The following is a 21,320-nucleotide window of genomic DNA, read 5'->3' as shown; positions in this document are numbered from 1 at the left end:
TAAAGGTTGTGCTTGAAATTATTGATTGCAGTGCAGTCCATTCAATCAAATGTTGTCATAAAACTATTTGATCGTAGTGCGTTTGTTATGTGTGTGAGACGAACTGTCTCGGTAGATTGCAATCATGCTTTTGTTGAATGGATTCGAGTATACCGCCATATTTACGGTATGATACGTCATATGCGCAACCTCTATTAATTGGGATAGTTGGCCTATTCGTTTAACATGTTTAAGAAAAATATAGAATTGGAGGACACACGCTTCATAAAAACTTTGGGTTTCACTAATTTATTTACTTTAATTCCTTTTCTTGAAAAAAAAAGAAGTTCAGCAAGTTCTTTCTTTCTTTCCTTCTTTCTTTCTTTCCTTCTCTCTTTCTTTCTTTCATTATTTAATACGGGCCTATAATTACATTTATTTCATGTATCATCATTTATGTTTTATTATTAATGTGTGTTCATTAATTATTCATTTATTTATTTTATTTTCGTTGATTGATTTATATATTGCCATTGATCAGGCTTATATAGCTTATATCGAGAAATTATGATTTCTTTCATTTTTGCTTGCTTACTTTTTTGTTTAGAGATTTTTAGATCAAAGACTAATCATATCAGAACCAGAGCATGATTATTGATGCTTAATCAGTCACTAATGAATGAATATCATGCATATGAATTATAAACGAATGCAATTTGTAATTGAATTATAGAATGGATGATTGGTAGATTGGTTGATTGAGAGACTGATTAATTTGAGATTGATGAAGTTATGAGCGGTCAATAACTATTTGGCTGACTGATTGAGATTGCCAGATCTAACACTATGGACCACAGTGGCCTCATCCTAATGACATAGTTCAATAACCTCAATTAAATACTCAATAGTGCAAATTTGACCTCAAGTTTCAGAGTATGAGTTTTGTATCCAATTTTTCAAATGTATTGGGGTTAAAGAATTGTGCCCTTATTAATTATAGATGAGCATGTTGTGGATCCTAGTGTAAGACCATGAAGAGACAATTGAGAGACTGATTATAAATTGAGTGGTTGCTTGACTCGATTACTTGATTGATTGATATTTTAACACCAAGATACGGTACATTAATTGCGAGACTACAATGTAATTTGTTAATAATTGATCGATTGATCGAACGAATGATTATTGATTGATACTTGATGAGTAGTTCAATGATTGACTGACTATTAATTCATCGATATATCAATCTAATAAGTTATTGTGATTCTATTATATTATATTATTATATTGATTGATGGATGACCATATCAATTAATTGATTAATCAATCAATTCAATAATGATTCTGATTGTTTTCTTGATTGTTTGTTGAATACTTATTGGACGGATCGTTGGTTGAATGAACCAACGATTGAGTGATTAATCAAAGAATCCCTTGAACTTGAAGAACAGTTTGCATCCATTTTTCGAAAATCGGAGCAACTTTTAATTTTTCACCCCTAGCGTGCAAATTGACCTTGGACCTGTCGAGCCTCAAAACTCAATATGTCCTACGTGCGCAAATAATGTTACACTTTTGTGATCCTTAGACCCAGACAAATAATTTGACATGTTTTTAGTGAATTTTGAGCATTTTTGCGCCCCTATATGACATGAGCATGTAGGGTGTTTGAGGGTCTTTTTTGAGGGTCACGGAGTTCCAATATATAGCTTGGTAGACAAAAGTTTTGAATTCAGCATACCCGAATTAAACAAAACAATTTGGTTGCCAGCTTTTACGCGAACTTGCTGCTTGATGCTTAAATAAGCATATTTCCAAAATAGAGCCAGACTAATATAACAACACTGATTTTACAAAATAAATCAATATGATATCACGATTTAGGCCTACACTGGTCGAAACCCAGCTACTTCAAAAGTGTGAAGTGTTTTGATCCATGCAATCTCATAATCAATCGATTGAGATGACTAGCGTACTCGTCCCAGTTACATAACAGATGCGGTTAAATAATGGGCGGGGTTACCAACCATATTTGGAGTTATTACGTTGTCATTAACTTTTGGTTCAGGTCACTGCTTATGGTAATTCGAGTGCGCTGCTGGGGGTAGAGCACGAATCTATAAGGACCAACGCCTGACGGCGTTGATTATAGTGCTAAATATTGCGTTGGTCCTGTATGGACTAGTCATTGTTGGTAAGGCACCAGAAACAAATTGGTTCGATCTTTCGATCGACCGTCGATGCTGCTTCGATGCTTGTTATTAATGAATTATCAACTAATTAATCTGAATGAACACTAAATTTATATTGGTCAATATCACTACAGGCACAAATTACTATTTAATCACAATTAAAAATAGTAAATGAATTGATTTCATGAATAATAAGGATCGACCAAACATCGATGGTCGATCGAAAGATCGAACTAATTTGTTCCTATCGCCTAATTTCCGTGCGTGATCGAATCGAGTCGGCGACACCGTAATTTTCCGAAAAAACACTTTTGTTGCATGCTGGGAAGGTTTGACTTGACTTCATCTCTATCTTCCATTTTGCCCAATTTTCCCGAACTTTGATGACTTTTTTCTCAGAGTTGGCAATCTTTGGCACTGAAACGAGTTAGCTAGTTACAATTATACACATGTAAGCTATTAAATTCATCAGGTTTCATGTACCGGACTCAACCGGAACATTTTGAATTATTTAAGAACATTACATCTATTTTCATCGAAAATTTACGCAATGAAGTCATCAAAATTTTACCTTATTTGATAAAGATGAAACTCAGCAAAAAAAACGGCCGATTTTGATGAACGTTTCGATGTTTAAAAAGTACATTTTCTACACAACACGATCGATAAAACAGTTTGACTGTAGACCCCGAAACAAAGTTACTATGCATGCTCAGAGCATCAGGGAAATTCAAGAATCTTACTTCCGGTAGCGTTTGGTTGTTAGTGGATGGGTTTGTTTGGTTTTTTTTTCCAGTAATGATTTCGCCAAGCATCAATCGCGGTAAATGGACTATACATGAAAGGAAGTATGATTGATAGCTTTTCTTTTCATGCGTCAATAGATAAGCGGATTAAAACTTGGCCGATCGAAGTCGTTGTGGTTCCTTCTTATCTCTTTCTTCCATGATTATACCAGCATTCATTTCAGGCGAAATAAATGGTGATTAAAACAGAAATGACAGGTGATGAGTGCAGCCTACTTATAGTGCAGGGCAAAACATTCAAAGATTGTTTTCACCTATCGCTATGGTAATTAATCCTGCAACGTCACTATTGTCTAGCTGGTATTGTCATTTTATGTTTGAAGCAGATACTTTTCAATCACCCTGTTCTCAATATCGAACGCAGAGTCCGCTATCACAACAAAACAGATACCGGTACTGATACTGGACAGACTACATTATTAAAATTAAACTGTTCAAGTAAAGTGGGATTATTTATGCGTTTTAACAATGCAAAGCTAACATTTTCCATTTCTCCCATTCCTCTTTTGCCCGATCAAAAATGACGTACTTACACGGATCTAATCGAATAAAAATCAACACGCCGTTAAGGGAAGGGGTATGAACGTTTGGACAGTATTTATTGTGGGACATTAGAGCACGTCAGACATATCGAATTGCATTCTGAATACGAAGAATGTCCTTCTGATATCAAATAATTTTGATTGTTTGAAATTCGCAATGTAATACACATTTTATGGCAAATCATTAAAAATTGATATTTTTGATATTTAACAGTACTTGAAGTAAACTTTATAAATTTGATGATTTAATACTTAAAGTGTATGTAGGTGGGATGAAAAGCCGACGATCAATTGAAAATTTTGACCTTTCGTATTGAAGATATGGATTTTTTTCCAAAACAAAAAAAAAAATTAGGTCTTTTTCGGAAAAAAATCCATATCTTCAATATGAAAGGTCAAAATTTTCAATTGATCGTCGGCTTTTCCTCCCAGCTACATAAACTTTAAGAATATGTCATTAGATTTATAAAATTTACTTCGAGGACTGTTATATATCAAAATGTGAAAAATATCAAATTTTAATAATTTGTCATAAAATTTGTATTATATCATAATTTCAAAAATGAAAATTATTTGATATCAGAAAGACATTCTTCGTATTCAGAATTTGATATGTCTGATGTGCTCTCATGTCCCACAAAAAATACTGTCGAAACGCTCAAAACGCTCATTTCAGATCCCTTAATACGTTCGCACTGAATCTTTTGTATACCAAAATAAAGGGGTTTGGCGATTTATCTATTTCTCCTGCTTGAGAATGATTCTGCCAGCTACGTCATCAATACCTGCGTATAAGAGGTCAACCTTAGCTCTATGGTTTTAAACTCACATCATTTCCATATAGCAACGTAAAAAATAATTAATAAAAGCTATTGTGATATGAAATAGCTTTGTATCGTTCATCTAGGTCTTGTTGTCGACACAAACTGGTCACGCAAATCAGTTAACTACTAATAGTAATCGAAACAAAATACATTAGTGTATTGGCGATAAGCTCCAAGCTCGTTGCATTTATTTGTTAGCGGTCAATCTCACCTGGAATATATACCTTTATTTTGCTGTCAGGGATGCATGGCGTTGCGTTGTTATACAATATAAAATAAACTCAAGTTCAAGATATTACCTGAGACGTGCGTGTGATTCGTGTATAATAGGCTACGGTTTGGAAAAAAAATACTGACTGTTGCAGAACGATTATGGTAGTAATATACAAGGAATAGTATTATTACTGTAATTAATCATGCCGTTTCCGAGGATGCATCTTCCTGCCGCCTCTGCGGCTCTAAGGTAAGTGGTATCGTCACCATGTATTAATGCAGTGGGTTACTAGACTTATTTTTTTTTATAAATGAGAGGGGTAATAGGGGGGCATATATGACAGTGTCAGAGAGGGCGTAAACTGGGCCATCTCCATATACACCATATGTGTTAGATTAACTATAGTGGTCACATGGGTAAGATTTGATGAAACCCCCGACGTCTCTAGGTACCCTATTATGTTAAAGCCATAATGTACGATTTCGGTCAAAAAAAATATATTTGTAATAATAAACAGCACTCTCACGAAAGCGTCCTAGTCATTTTAAGTCGAAATAATGAGGAGAAATTACCACTTACTAACTTGTCCGCTTAATTGTGCACCTCTATAGGGAATATCGCGATGCTCTTATGAAGACAATAATTTAAAATTGTTCCATTGTCCTACAATTAATACAAATTTGGCTGATTCCAGTTACGTGTAAGCTTAAAATCAGGGTTGAACTAAAAAATAACCGAATTCATTTAAAAAGATCTTCCATTATGGCTTTAAAGCAAAATTTCACTAAAACTATCTGCCTTTTACGGGGAGTGGCTCAAGAGAATCTGGGACCTGAATAAGGGATGCAATCCCTTCACCCTTTGTCGTGTTTGTAACGACAATAGTTAATAACTGTGCGATTCTAGTTCCTTATTTATAAGGCGGACATGGAAATATATAGGCAATGTAACGTATAATTGAGGAAGTTTGATATAACAAAAACTATCAGAAATATGAAATTAAGGATTTCCTTCCTCTTACAAAATGAAGTCATTTACTGAAAATGATTTTGAAGGTCATAGATCAGATCATCATTTTTACAGATCAAGTATCGTACTTGGTATTTAAAGATTTTACTGGCTTTGGGCAACATGAGCTATCCCAGTTGAAGTTCATAACCGCTTATGAAAGATACGACCTTGATCTTCCACACAGGGTGTATAAATCTTAAATGGACCCACCCATTCGTTCAGGTAACCCCATTTTAATTTCACACTCCATGTGTGGAATGTTAATGTAATGTAGAGGGATGTATTTCAACTGGAATAGCCAACAATGTTTGCGTCTGAGAACATCCGATTGGGGTCTTCTTTAGGGATGCAAATCTTTTGTTAGGGCAAAATATTGTGATACCCATACTTCGACCACCAGTTTTCATAAAACCATTTGTGAGGGCAAAATATTGTGATACCCATACTTCGACCACCAGTTTTCATGAAACCATTATATGCAAACTTTAAGGATTGAGTGCAAAATCTCGCCGACTAACACATCGGCGTGCCCGGATCCCAAGACGCTGACCTAGACGACGATGCAACTACACCAGGCACAAAAAGAAACTCGTCAGTTATATTCATCCTTGCTGTTCAATAACTTGATCATTTTGGATTATTCTGAAATGTACATTTTGTTAATTGGACTTTGCTGTCTCATTTGACACCCTGTTCGTGAAAAACGAACAAGATTTGACCAAGATATGCGCCTCCAAAGCTTCAAACCCCAATATCAAAAGTTGCATTTTCAACGATTTTCAATGGGAACGCATCGTTGGATTGCACACAAGCACCACGGGCCAATCAATAAAGCACACAGTGTAACAGGCACAATTGAATCGTTAAAATTGCAACTTTTCATTTTGGGGTTTGAGAGTTTGGAGGCGCATATCTTGGTCAATACTTTCTCAATGTTCACGAACAGGGTGTCAAATGAGAAAGAAAAGTCCAATTAACAAAATGTATATTTCAGAATAATCCAAAATGATCAAGTAATTGAAAAGCGAGGATGAATATAACTGACCAGTTTCTTTTTGTGCCTGGTGTATGTTGAGAAATAAGTATGCTCTCACACAACCGGATTATAACACTTGACTTGCTTGACAATAATACCCTAACAAATTACTATCCTTGAATGTGTTTGTGAATATAATGATTGACATACATTCTTTGCAGCATTATATCGACTGATTAAACTCAAATTTATGAGGGCCAGGTGGCCTAGTGGTCTAAGGCGCTGGACCATTAGGGAGAGTTGATCGAGAAGTCCGTGGTTCGAAACCCCATCCTGCCCGGTCCTTGTTGCTCACTCTAAATAGTTAGGAAATTGCACAATCATATTCTCTTTCAGTCTAGTAGAATATAATTGTGATAATTTCTTCTCGTTCCCACTCACTTTGTAGAATGTGCAGGTATACACGGTGGGTGCCTGGCGTCTCGTGGTTCGAAGGGTCACGTAAAATGGCGGTTCCGTATGTCAGACGAGTCAAACCTGAGCACGTGAAACGTTGTAGGCCTTATCGAGTAGGAGATCATCCCCGGGCTTGTTACCTGCACCTTTCCTAGGTCCCAGGGCAGTAGAAGTTGTGTGTACAGTGATGGTAGTAGATTAGTTGTGTTGATAGTAATGTTGTGAAATGGTGATATAGGCTATATAGATTACATTGTTGAGTAGTGGTGCGCCTAAGAGGCGGGATTTCCAGAATTGATTGATTGACTACAATAAGCATAAGCATTTGTATAAAGGTTTCGGACAATAAATGACGAACCACGGAGCAAGACGATGGATGGCAAGGTGCTGTGAAGTCGATGCCTAAAATCATCGGCGAAGACGCAACCTATACGCAAGTCTATAGTTCATCGTCACACGTTTTGAATATTCAAGACGCAGGAGAGCCATCGATATGCTCCAAGGCAACATGATGTTGGCATACTCAGCGAGATTCTGCCCCGTGTCCTATTGAGTACCACAGAGTCAAGACGATATCCAGGCAATTTTAGAATTTAGTTAACATTTGAATGTTATTTTTCAAAAGAGATGACAGCTAGGGCCTATTTTGAATAGCAATATAAATATTTCAATATTGAAAACATTTTGATTTCTGATGACGATACAATACCATAGGGGCTTTGTTTATTCTCAATGTTTGCAAATCGATCAAAAATATTGAGACAAATCGACATTTATATACAGACAGAATATCTAAGCATATTGTGGAAATTGGTACATTTCAAAACAGTATATGCAATGATTGGCATGTAAAAGCATTACTAACATTTTGTGATGATATCAAAGTAAAAGGTGCTTTGTTATTATTTCACATTGTTATTATAACACATTGTTTTTATTTCTAATGTCGGTAATTGTGTATAGTTTCTTTCACCTTTAAGCAGAAAGTTACTCGAATTCATCACGAAAACAAAGGGTCAAGTAAAGAAATACTGACACATTTTCTTGCAATATCGGCAAACTATTATTTCCGACCTCTGAATCCTTTAAATTGCTTGATTACATCACATTTTAAAATTTATTTTACCTACGCTATTTTTGATGTACAAATTTAAAGCACTACTTTGTGTTATATTATATCATTGTTACAATACAATATATTTATTTTGTGGCATACTTCCTGATATTGTTCAAAATTGTAGCAGGAAATGCTATGGTATTTTATACATTTTCATATTTTTCTGAAAGCAGCAATAATGGCTACTCCAGTTTAAATCAGTACACCCCTATGGAAGACACGGCCTTAATCTTACACATTAGGACCGTGATGGGTTACCTGAATGAGCGACTCCATTTGAAATCTACAGTCTGTGTGGGAGATTAAGGTAATGTCTTCCATAGGGGGTGTATGGTTTTTAACTGGAATAGCCCAATATGACAATATTTATATCTTTAAGCAGAGCTAATGGGCTATTCCAGTTTAAATCCATACCCCCTATGGAAGACACGGCCATAATCTTCCACACAGGGGGTGTGAATTTCATATGGGATTACCTGAATGAGCAACTACATTTGAAATCTACACCCCCTGTGTGTGAAATTAATGTAATGTCTTCCATAGGGTGTATGGATTTCAACTGGAATAGCTCAATGTGACAATATTTGAACCATTAAGCTGAATTTATACTCCATCGCTAGGCGACGAGCGATTGGTTTCTAGCCAATGAGGTAGCGCGATTTTTGTTGCGTCGGGAAAAGCGAGCTCACTCATTGGTTGAATACCAATTGCTCGTCGCTCAACGATGGAGTATAAATTCAGCTTTAGTGATGAAATTCTTTGTGCTGTTCCTCCTTTCTTATATTACCTTTAAGGTGGTACTACACCCCCTGATAAACTGTGTGAATAATTTTAATTTTTTCTAAAAAAATCTCACTGGTAACAAAAGGTATGTATTATAGGAGCAAGGAATCCAATTACATCAATGAAATGTCAGTTATTCAAAAAAAAGTGGTTCATTATAATGTTAAGAAATGAGGTACATTCTAGCGGTACCTCTTTTCTTATCATAAATAACCTACTGCTTGTCTTCAGTCACTGAAATTCCAGTGTAGTAACTAGATTCCTTGCCCCTATAATATACATAACTTTTGTTACCAGTGTGTTATTATTTTTTGAGAAAATGCAAAAACAGTCACAAATTTATCAAGGGTGTAGTACCACCTGAAATAGTTTGTAAAAATAAAAGAAATACTGCTACAAATCTAAACATCTCAAAAAAAGTAACTGACCCCCTTAAATAAGGCCAAAAAAAATGTTGTGTTGCCCTCCGCGGCCGGGTCAAAATCGCGAAAACCTGGGCCGGGTTTTTTTTTTTTTTTTTTTTCAAAAAAAAAAAAAAAAAAATCTAATTTTATTTTTTTTTTCAATTTTTTTTTTTTTTTTAATAATTTTTTTTAACAAATGATTTTTTTTATCATACATGTACCCCCAAGCCTATTCCCAGATCCATAACGTTCACTAAAAAGATTGTGCCCCAAGCCAGCACTTTAAGTGGATAGTAGGACTGACTCATTGAATCCCAACAACATGGATGTTTAGGCCCTTCACAATATTGATTTTGAGTTTCCTATTTCCCGCCCGCATCAAAAATTGAAAATTGCAAAATATTTAATTATTTGATTTTCTGTCATTTTCTCTGTTAAATGACATTTTTGTTACATTAATTTGCTAATTTCTTACTTTGATCATGAATCCTGAACAAACAAATAACACATATTATTAATTATCAATATATAAAAATCAACCATAATTGCAATATGATCTGCAGTGCCAAAATGTATCATGTAGGATGTTCATGTTGATATTAGGCAGTGACCACTTGTTTCAAAATGAAGAAAATAATAAGTAATAAATAACTAATAATTAAGTTATCTCATGCCTATTTTAAAATCTTTAAATAGTAAACTAAGAGTTAATTGTGAAGGGTCTTAATATTAATATTTACTTCAATAAAATATTAAACATTGGATAGAAAATACAGCCAATATTAAGCATATGCCTCTCTTCACTCATGTGACTGTGAAATAGTAGGTACAGGTATCAAATGGTTGAGTTGCTAAAAAAAATTTTTTTTTTGGCCTAATGTCCATTATTCAAAAACGGGTGATTGTATTACAAATCTGTAAAATGCGTTTTGACACCTCATTTGTAGCAATTGACTAAATATTGACGTCACAGCGTACATTTAAATCAATGTAACCCAAGATCTGAAAGTTGCAGTAAATTCTATTGATTTTGCATTCAGTGTAATGGAAGAAAATCTGTGTAATGATATCTGAGTTGTATGTAAGTGCAACTTTCAAATCTGGACCTCACTGCATTAAATTAACCGGTGTTTTATTGTTTTCTGGGCTATCGTGTCAAATGAGGTGTAAAAATGCACAGAAATAAATTCTGCTTCCAACGCATTTTTCAGATTTGCAATACAATAGCCTCTTTTTGAATAATGACCATTGTTTAAGGGGGTTAGTTACTTTTTTTGAGATGTTTATAAAAGAATCACCGTCGTGGTGACGACTATTAGAAATTGTTGATCTTGTAAACAGGAATTGATGTTTGATCTTGGTTAATGTCACGGCTTTCCAATCATTTATTATCGACATTTAACGCTCTGATGTTATGATGTTGCCTTGGAGCATAATTTATATATTTAGAAATACTGGATCTGCGTTAGTTACTAAAATTACTGTATGCCCATGAGTGTTTGTCTATACATCAATTAAGATGCTCAGTGTAAATAGTCAAAACTGGTATACTTTTGTTATCATGAAAGTACGACGTAATATCTTTTTTTGTTTAGTGGTAGTATTTTTTTAAAGTGGTTAAGAGAAGAGCAGTGACGCAAGTTTGGAATCCCGAAATGTATATATTGGACTAAAATCTAACAACAAACAGAGCAGAGTACTGAAAAAAAGTTCACCTACTGCTGTGTAACAATTTAAGGATACGATACATGATTTACCGACAAGTGACTCATTTCGGAATGCGATCATGAATTTTGAAGAAAAAAAGTTTCCACAGGCTTCGTTGGGATTCGAACCAGCGATTGGGAACTTCCTTTGATTACGCGTCTAGCGCTTTTTGATTTGATTTGATTTATCGCTTGTCCACGGTAGCAGTTGAGTGGAGGAGTGTAATGATAAATGATAAATCTCATAATGCCATCTTTAGCCTTTTGTTTACTAAAAAAAGACGCGTTTTGTAAAGATAGATTAGCCGTTTTATGCATAAAGAGCACGAACGTTTCGGAAATGTTTCAAACAAATAATAAAGACACTGATGTGATGATGAAATTGCGTAAGTCGGGAAATATCTGCGTCGCAATGTTTTGTTTTGGTTTTAGGAATGTGACCTTAAAATTTACAACTTCATGACATTATCATTCGAAATCAACAAAAGATATTTAAACAGTATATGGCCTCATTCTTTCTCTAGAATGTTTTGTACATGTATGTGAAATAGCTTCAACAATGGTTCGCTGCATAATGGTAAAAACAGCCTTGACCTAAAATAGGGCGAGAGGTACCATATTTACCGATTCAGGCTAAATTTAAAATTGATATAAAACGTTTGTTTTTTGATCGATTACAAAAATTAATTTTTGTCATATAAAGAAATTGTGTCTGGCGTGAATTACACTACAGTTTTTTTTATTCTTAGGGCTCTTTAACTTCTTCAAATAATTGTTTAAATGATAGAGTGAATCCCCTGGCCCTCTATAATTACGCACAAAAGATCGAGTCCCCTTAAGCAAAGTAGGTAATGGGGATATAGTTACACATCCTGCACAAGAACAAATAAACACACTGGCATGACTGGGGAATGATTGCTCGCTACAAGAGGAAACTGAATATATTTAATAAGAAAGAATGAACAGTACTGTTTAGACAATTATTTTCAAGTAAAAACTGTAAAAAAAAACCATGATAAACATAGTTGTTTTTATTTTTCGTTCTTTAAAACCTATGGAAATACAATGAATGATGATAATATTTCATGATTAATAAAATAATAATAGATGTGAAGAATTTTTCAAACGAAAGTTACAATATTCATGATATTCAGACCATATGTACATGGTGTAGTCACTCCTTAAACCAAATGCACTTTAAAAAGTTCCAAGTAGAACCTAAAATGTTCTTAAGCTGTCCTGTACGTATAACATTAAATAGTTCTACAAAGAACTAAAATGTTCTGCTATGGCCAGATAGGATCATTTTAGACATGAAAATGGTTCCTTGAAGCCCAGTAAGAACCATTTGGGATGTTTGGGATTCTTGCAATTTGCTAGAACCCTACCTATCATGTATGTAGATTCCTATGTATAACCTGTTAGCAAAGTGCTTCATTTTTGCGAGAGTTTTGCATTAGCTTAAGTGTTATTCTGAACCTTGCAATTAGTGCAATCATCTTCATCATTGAATTGGTTAAGTCTAGACAACTAATGGGCTATTCCATTTAAAATCCACACTACCCCTGTGGAAGATTTAGCTAAAGTATTCCACAGAGGGAGTATAAGTTTCGAATAGAATTGACAAATTGGGTAACTTCAATTTGAAATACTCTATCCAGTTGTGGAAGATATAGGTAAAGCTATAATACAGGGGGAGTATGGGTTTCAAAATGATTAACTTTGACTAATTACATTTTGGAAAACTTACTCCCCCTGTGAAAGGTATTTCCAAAATCTTCCACAGGGTGGTATTCAACTGGAATAGCCAAATTACCAATTATCAGTCTGCCAATTATACAACCCGATTACACGTCGAGCTAAAAGGATCTAATGATATTATAATGTTTGTAATAGGAAGTACATTACGTGTAATTATGATGATATTGAGATGTAGAAGTGCATACCGCACACCGACATCGCCCGATTATTAATTACATTATACAGCAGAGACACTGAAATGAATACCCGTGATCGATACACGTGAATGTGATATGCACGATTTGATATTCAGACGATAAATCTTTGGATACCGGGGTAGAAAATGATGGATAACTCCCGTAATTGATTTATACACGATACATGTGAATGTGCTATGCACGATTTGATATTCAGACGATAAATCTTTGGATACCGGGGTAGAAAATGATGAATAACTCCCGTAATTGATTTAGTCTAAAGAATCCAGATTTGGTTCCTTACACTTGAATATATGTTCAACGGATATGATAGTCGTTAGCTAGCGTCTTGAGAAAGAAGCGTGTGTCTTGAACTCAAAAACATACAAACATATTCTGATTTTATATGTGCCGAATTATAGCGCAGCGTATAGGCTACAATCAAGTGCAAATTTCCCTGGGACACTTGTTCATATTTCGCGCCCTCTGTTCAATAAAACCGGTCATATGAAGTTCACCATGTGATTTTTTATTTGTATAGTTTCCAACCTATTTCGAATCCCTCCTCCCCACCAACCAATGTTGGAGCAAAAATATAGGCCATTTAAAAAATGAGGCGTTTGGTATACAACATTGAATAAGGGGTGCGGAGAGGGTCATTGAACTATGAAAGTGTCCCAGCAAATTTGCACTTGATTGTATAGGGGATGCGAAAAAATAATCTATTAATATCAATAAAATCGCCATAACTATCGAACGCGTTGCTCGATCTTCATAATTTTTTCAGTGATGTCAAGATAATTTCAATATGCATTACATGATTAGCCAATTTTTAAAAAATGTATTAAAATAAACATTTTTTTGAATATCCAACCCTGCAATGCATGCATTTTTCAAGGAATATTTGACACATTGATTGCTTATATTAGAGTGGACTTATAAATTCTCCTTTGGTAGAATTTACAAACATAATAAAAGCAAACCAAATAAGAAATTAAGAAAATATAGAAATAAATAGAACAGAATCATGATGTTTGTCTCATCATTGATCTTTCAAACTCATTACCCTATTTTCAAATGCTATTATCGGAATGCACGTTAAACTCTTTAATATAGGCCTTCAACTACCCATCACAGACACGCTAATTCAACGTAACAATGCCATGCCAAAAAATGTATATACAATTATATACAATTACACATTTAAAATGTGCTTATTATTGGTATTCAAAAATAAAAAAAAAGAGATAAAGAGCAGGATTTAAAAGTAAACATATCGGCGACAATGAGCTTCGAACCGTAGCCCTCATGATCAGAAGGCAGTAAGCAAACCACTACACTATGGTTGAGCTGTTGTTATTCATGCGAATTTATTTATAACAATGATAACAAGAATTAATGACGCAATAACGGTCTACCAGAATAATATAACTTAAAAGTAATATATATTTATTTAACATTATGGTAGACCGTGCTCATTTGGCTTAAATGGAGGAATAATTACCAATAAACATATCAAAGTTAGGAAGGTATGTATAATGTGACCGTGTATATTCAAAATATACGTTAGATAAATGCTGAATACGACCAAAACATGAGTTTTAATGAATGATTTCATTGGATCGAAGCTCGATAACACAATACAGTAGCATTGCAATGATAGGATTAAATACGCTGAAATCGAGTGCAATTGTCATCAGTCTCCCGGTGGCATATAATTACTGGCTTTGCTTCTCTCCACGAGATCTCGAGTTCGAATCCATGTAATGCTATTTTTCTTTCTTTCTTTTTTTTTTCTTTTGTCTTTCTTTCTTTCTTTCTTTCTTTTTTCTTTCTTTTTCTTTCTTTCTTTCTTTCTTTCTTTCTTTCTTTCTTTCTTTCTTTCTTTCTTTTCTTTCTTTCTTTCATTTATCAATGAACTAAAGGGAAACAATTGTTTTGGGTTATGATTTTTTTGGTTATTTCAGTAGGTATTTTTAACTGATTGTACTCTATATTTCCAATATGATTTAATTTTGATTAGTTTTAAATTGTTTTAAAAGTGAATTTTGAGATAATGCGCTTATAATAGCAATCATGTGTCAAATATGCCTTAAATAATGCATATATTACAGCGTTTTGATACCTAAAAATATTTAGTTTGACAAAAAATGACAATTAAAGTAACCAAAATATGCGCAATGTTATTTGTTTTAAATTAGTGAAAAAATCATGTCAATCGAGCAACGCGTTTGCGAGTTATGGTAATTTTACTGAAAGTAATAGATTTTTTTTTGTCTTCTTCAATACATGGGATGCGAAAAATAATCTATTAATATCAATAAAATCGCCATAACTATCGAACGCGTTGCTCGATTTTCATAATTTTTTCAGTGATGTCAAGATAATTTCAATATGCATTACATGATTAGCCAATTTTTAAAAAATGTATTAAAATAAACATTTTTTTGAATATCCAACCCTGCAATGCATGCATTTTTCAAGGAATATTTGACACATTGATTGCTTATATTAGAGTGGACTTATAAATTCTCCTTTGGTAGAATTTACAAACATAATAAAAGCAAACCAAATAAGAAATTAAGAAAATATAGAAATAAATAGAACAGAATCATGATGTTTGTCTCATCATTGATCTTTCAAACTCATTACCCTATTTTCAAATGCTATTATCGGAATGCACGTTAAACTCTTTAATATAGGCCTTCAACTACCCATCACAGACACGCTAATTCAACGTAACAATGCCATGCCAAAAAATGTATATACAATTATATACAATTACACATTTAAAATGTTCTTATTATTGGTATTCAAAAAAAAAAAAAAGAGATAAAGAGCAGGATTTAAAAGTAAACATATCGGCGACAATGAGCTTCGAACCGTAGCCCTCATGATCAGAAGGCAGTAAGCAAACCACTACACTATGGTTGAGCTGTTGTTATTCATGCGAATTTATTTATAACAAGGATAACAAGAATTAATGACGCAATAACGGTCTACCAGAATAATATAACTTAAAAAGTAATATATATTTATTTAACATTATGGTAGACCGTGCTCATTTGGCTTAAATGGAGGAATAATTACCAATAAACATATCAAAGTTAGGAAGGTATGTATAATGTGACCGTGTATATTCAAAATATACGTTAGATAAATGCTGAATACGACCAAAACATGAGTTTTAATGAATGATTTCATTGGATCGAAGCTCGATAACACAATACAGTAGCATTGCAATGATAGGATTAAATACGCTGAAATCGAGTGCAATTGTCATCAGTCTCCCGGTGGCATATAATTACTGGCTTTGCTTCTCTCCCCGAGATCTCGAGTTCGAATCCATGTAATGCTATTTTTCTTTCTTTCTTTTTATTCTTTTGTCTTTCTTTCTTTCTTTCTTTCTTTCTTTCTTTCTTTCTTTTTTTTCTTTTTCTTTCTTTCTTTCTTTCTTTCTTTCTTTCTTTCTTTCTTTCTTTCTTTCTTTTTCTTTCTTTCTTTCTTTCTTTCTTTCTTTCTTTCTTTCTTTTTTCTTTTTTCTTTTTCTTTTTCCTTTATGTTGCCAATTTACATTTACATTTATCAATGAACTAAAGGGAAACAATTGTTTTGTTTTATGATTTTTTTTTTGGTTATTTCAGTAGGTATTTTTAACTGATTGTACTCTATATTTCCAATATGATTTAATTTTGATTAGTTTTAAATTGTTTTAAAAGTGAATTTTGAGATAATGCGCTTATAATAGCAATCATGTGTCAAATATGCCTTAAATAATGCATATATTACAGCGTTTTGATACCTAAAAATATTTAGTTTGACAAAAATGACAATTAAAGTAACCAAAATATGCGCAATGTTATTTGTTTTAAATTAGTGAAAAATCATGTCAATCGAGCAACGCGTTTGCGAGTTATGGTAATTTTACTGAAAGTAATAGATTATTTTTGTCTTCTTCAATACAATCAAGTGCAAATTTCCCTGGGACACTTGTTCATATTTCGCGCCCTCTGTTCAATAAAACCGGTCATATGAAGTTCACCATGTGATTTTTTATTTGTATAGTTTCCAACCTATTTCGAATCCCTCCCTCCCCACCAACCAATGTTGGAGCAAAAATATAGGCCATTTAAAAAATGAGGCGTTTGGTATACAACATTGAATAAGGGGTGCAGGGAGGTCATTGAACTATGAAAGTGTCCCAGCAAATTTGCACTTGATTGTATAGGGGATGCGAAAAATAATCTATTAATATCAATAAAATCGCCATAACTATCGAACGCGTTGCTCGATTTTCATAATTTTTTCAGTGATGTCAAGATAATTTCAATATGCATTACATGATTAGCCAATTTTTAAAAAATGTATTAAAATAAACATTTTTTTTGAATATCCAACCCTGCAATGCATGCATTTTTCAAGGAATATTTGACACATTGATTGCTTATATTAGAGTGGACTTATAAATTCTCCTTTGGTAGAATTTACAAACATAATAAAAGCAAACCAAATAAGAAATTAAGAAAATATAGAAATAAATAGAACAGAATCATGATGTTTGTCTCATCATTGATCTTTCAAACTCATTACCCTATTTTCAAATGCTATTATCGGAATGCACGTTAAACTCTTTAATATAGGCCTTCAACTACCCATCACAGACACGCTAATTCAACGTAACAATGCCATGCCAAAAAATGTATATACAATTATATACAATTACACATTTAAAATGTGCTTATTATTGGTATTCAAAAATAAAAAAAAAGAGATAAAGAGCAGGATTTAAAAGTAAACATATCGGCGACAATGAGCTTCGAACCGTAGCCCTCATGATCAGAAGGCAGTAAGCAAACCACTACACTATGGTTGAGCTGTTGTTATTCATGCGAATTTATTTATAACAAGGATAACAAGAATTAATGACGCAATAACGGTCTACCAGAATAATATAACTTAAAAAGTAATATATATTTATTTAACATTATGGTAGACCGTGCTCATTTGGCTTAAATGGAGGAATAATTACCAATAAACATATCAAAGTTAGGAAGGTATGTATAATGTGACCGTGTATATTCAAAATATACGTTAGATAAATGCTGAATACGACCAAAACATGAGTTTTAATGAATGATTTCATTGGATCGAAGCTCGATAACACAATACAGTAGCATTGCAATGATAGGATTAAATACGCTGAAATCGAGTGCAATTGTCATCAGTCTCCCGGTGGCATATAATTACTGGCTTTGCTTCTCTCCCTCGAGTTCTCGAGTTCGTATCCTTGTAATTCTATATTTCTTTCTTTCTTTTTTATTTTTTTCCTTTCTTTCTTTCTTTTTTCTTTATTTTTCTTTTTTTTTTCTTTTCTTTCTTTCTTTTTCTTTCTTTCTTTCTTTCTTTCTTTCTTTCTTTCTTTCTTTCTTTCTTTCTTTCTTTCTTTCTTTCTTTCTTTCTTTCTTTTTTTTTTTTTTTCTTTTTCCTTTATGTTGCCAATTTACATTTACATTTATCAATGAACTAAAGGGAAACAATTGTTTTGTTTTATGATTTTTTTGGTTATTTCAGTAGGTATTTTTAACTGATTGTACTCTATATTTCCAATATGATTTAATTTTGATTAGTTTTAAATTGTTTTAAAAGTGAATTTTGAGATAATGCGCTTATAATAGCAATCATGTGTCAAATATGCCTTAAATAATGCATATATTACAGCGTTTTGATACCTAAAATATTTAGTTTGACAAAAATGACAATTAAAGTAACCAAAATATGCGCAATGTTATTTGTTTTAAATTAGTGAAAAAATCATGTCAATCGAGCAACGCGTTTGCGAGTTATGGTAATTTTACTGAAAGTAATAGATTATTTTTTGTCTTCTTCAATACATGGGATGCGAAAAAATAATCTATTAATATCAATAAAATCGCCATAACTATCGAACGCGTTGCTCGATTTTCATAATTTTTCAGTGATGTCAAGATAATTTCAATATGCATTACATGATTAGCCAATTTTTAAAAATGTATTAAAATAAACATTTTTTTGAATATCAAAACCTGAAATGCATGCATTTTTCAAGGAATATTTGACACATTGATTGCTTATATTAGAGTGGACTTATAAATTCTCCTTTGGTAGAATTTACAAACATAATAAAAGCAAACCAAATAAGAAATTAAGAAAATATAGAAATAAATAGAACAGAATCATGATGTTTGTCTCATCATTGATCTTTCAAACTCATTACCCTATTTTCAAATGCTATTATCGGAATGCACGTTAAACTCTTTAATATAGGCCTTCAACTACCCATCACAGACACGCTAATTCAACGTAACAATGCCATGCCAAAAAATGTATATACAATTATATACAATTACACATTTAAAATGTTCTTATTATTGGTATTCAAAAATAAAAAAAAGAGATAAAGAGCAGGATTTAAAAGTAAACATATCGGCGACAATGAGCTTCGAACCGTAGCCCTCATGATCAGAAGGCAGTAAGCAAACCACTACACTATGGTTGAGCTGTTGTTATTCATGCGAATTTATTTATAACAAGGATAACAAAATTAATGACGCAATAACGGTCTACCAGAATAATATAACTTAAAAAGTAATATATATTTATTTAACATTATGGTAGACCGTGCTCATTTGGCTTAAATGGAGGAATAATTACCAATAAACATATCAAAGTTAGGAAGGTATGTATAATGTGACCGTGTATATTCAAAATATACGTTAGATAAATGCTGAATACGACCAAAACATGAGTTTTAATGAATGATTTCATTGGATCGAAGCTCGATAACACAATACAGTAGCATTGCAATGATAGGATTAAATACGCTGAAATCGAGTGCAATTGTCATCAGTCTCCCGGTGGCATATAATTACTGGCTTTGCTTCTCTCCCCGAGATCTCGAGTTCGAATCCATGTAATGCTATTTTTCTTTCTTTCTTTTTTATTCTTTTTGTCTTTCTTTCTTTCTTTCTTTCTTTCTTTCTTTCTTTCTTTTTCTTTCTTTTTTCTTTCTTTCTTTCTTTCTTTCTTTCTTTCTTTCTTTCTTTCTTTCTTTCTTTCTTTCTTTCTTTTTTTCTTTCTTTTTTTCTTTCTTTTTTTTTTTCTTTTTTTCTTTTTTTCTTTCTTTTTTTTTTTTTCTTTTTTCCTTTATGTAGCCAATTTTCATTTACCTTTATCATTGAATTTAAGGGAATCAATTGTTTTGTTTTATGATTTTTTTGGTTATTTCAGTAGGTATTTTTAACTGATTGTACTCTATATTTCCAATATGATTTAATTTTGATTAGTTTTAAATTGTTTTAAAAGTGAATTTTGAGATAATGCGCTTATAATAGCAATCATGTGTCAAATATGCCTTAAATAATGCATATATTACAGCGTTTTGATACCTAAAATATTTAGTTTGACAAAAATGACAATTAAAGTAACCAAAATATGCGCAATGTTATTTGTTTTAAATTAGTGAAAAATCATGTCAATCGAGCAACGCGTTTGCGAGTTATGGTAATTTTACTGAAAGTAATAGATTATTTTTGTCTTCTTCAATACAATCAAGTGCAAATTTCCCTGGGACACTTGTTCATATTTCGCGCCCTCTGTTCAATAAAACCGGTCATATGAAGTTCACCATGTGATTTTTTATTTGTATAGTTTCCAACCTATTTCGAATCCTCCTCCCCACCAACCAATGTTGGAGCAAAAATATAGGCCATTTAAAAAATGAGGCGTTTGGTATACAACATTGAATAAGGGGTGCGGGAGGGTCATTGAACTATGAAAGTGTCCCAGCAAATTTGCACTTGATTGTATAGGGGATGCGAAAAAATAATCTATTAATATCAATAAAATCGCCATAACTATCGAACGCGTTGCTCGATTTTCATAATTTTTCAGTGATGTCAAGATAATTTCAATATGCATTACATGATTAGCCAATTTTTAAAAAATGTATTAAAATAAACATTTTTTTGAATATCCAACCCTGCAATGCATGCATTTTTCAAGGAATATTTGACACATTGATTGCTTATATTAGAGTGGACTTATAAATTCTCCTTTGGTAGAATTTACAAACATAATAAAAGCAAACCAAATAAGAAATTAAGAAAATATAGAAATAAATAGAACAGAATCATGATGTTTGTCTCATCATTGATCTTTCAAACTCATTACCCTATTTTCAAATGCTATTATCGGAATGCACGTTAAACTCTTTAATATAGGCCTTCAACTACCCATCACAGACACGCTAATTCAACGTAACAATGCCATGCCAAAAAATGTATATACAATTATATACAATTACACATTTAAAATGTGCTTATTATTGGTATTCAA

At 32.8% G+C, this 21,320-nt stretch overlaps 1 protein-coding gene across 1 annotated transcript in view; it reads left to right on the top strand.

Moving 5' to 3' along the window:
• The first annotated feature begins 4,657 nt into the window (after positions 1 to 4,657).
• The window catches only part of LOC140162956 (short transient receptor potential channel 7-like), a 473,805-nt gene continuing 457,142 nt past the window's right edge, over positions 4,658 to 21,320 (top strand). Inside the window, 1 exon segment of the mRNA XM_072186273.1 lies at positions 4,658 to 4,806. Within this exon segment, the coding sequence (XP_072042374.1) occupies positions 4,760 to 4,806 (47 nt within the window). The 5' untranslated portion in view covers positions 4,658 to 4,759.

Source organism: Amphiura filiformis, chromosome 10 (assembly GCF_039555335.1).
Source record: "Amphiura filiformis chromosome 10, Afil_fr2py, whole genome shotgun sequence".
Lineage (NCBI taxonomy): Eukaryota > Metazoa > Echinodermata > Ophiuroidea > Amphilepidida > Amphiuridae > Amphiura > Amphiura filiformis.
This window is presented reverse-complemented; position numbering and strand designations above follow the sequence as displayed.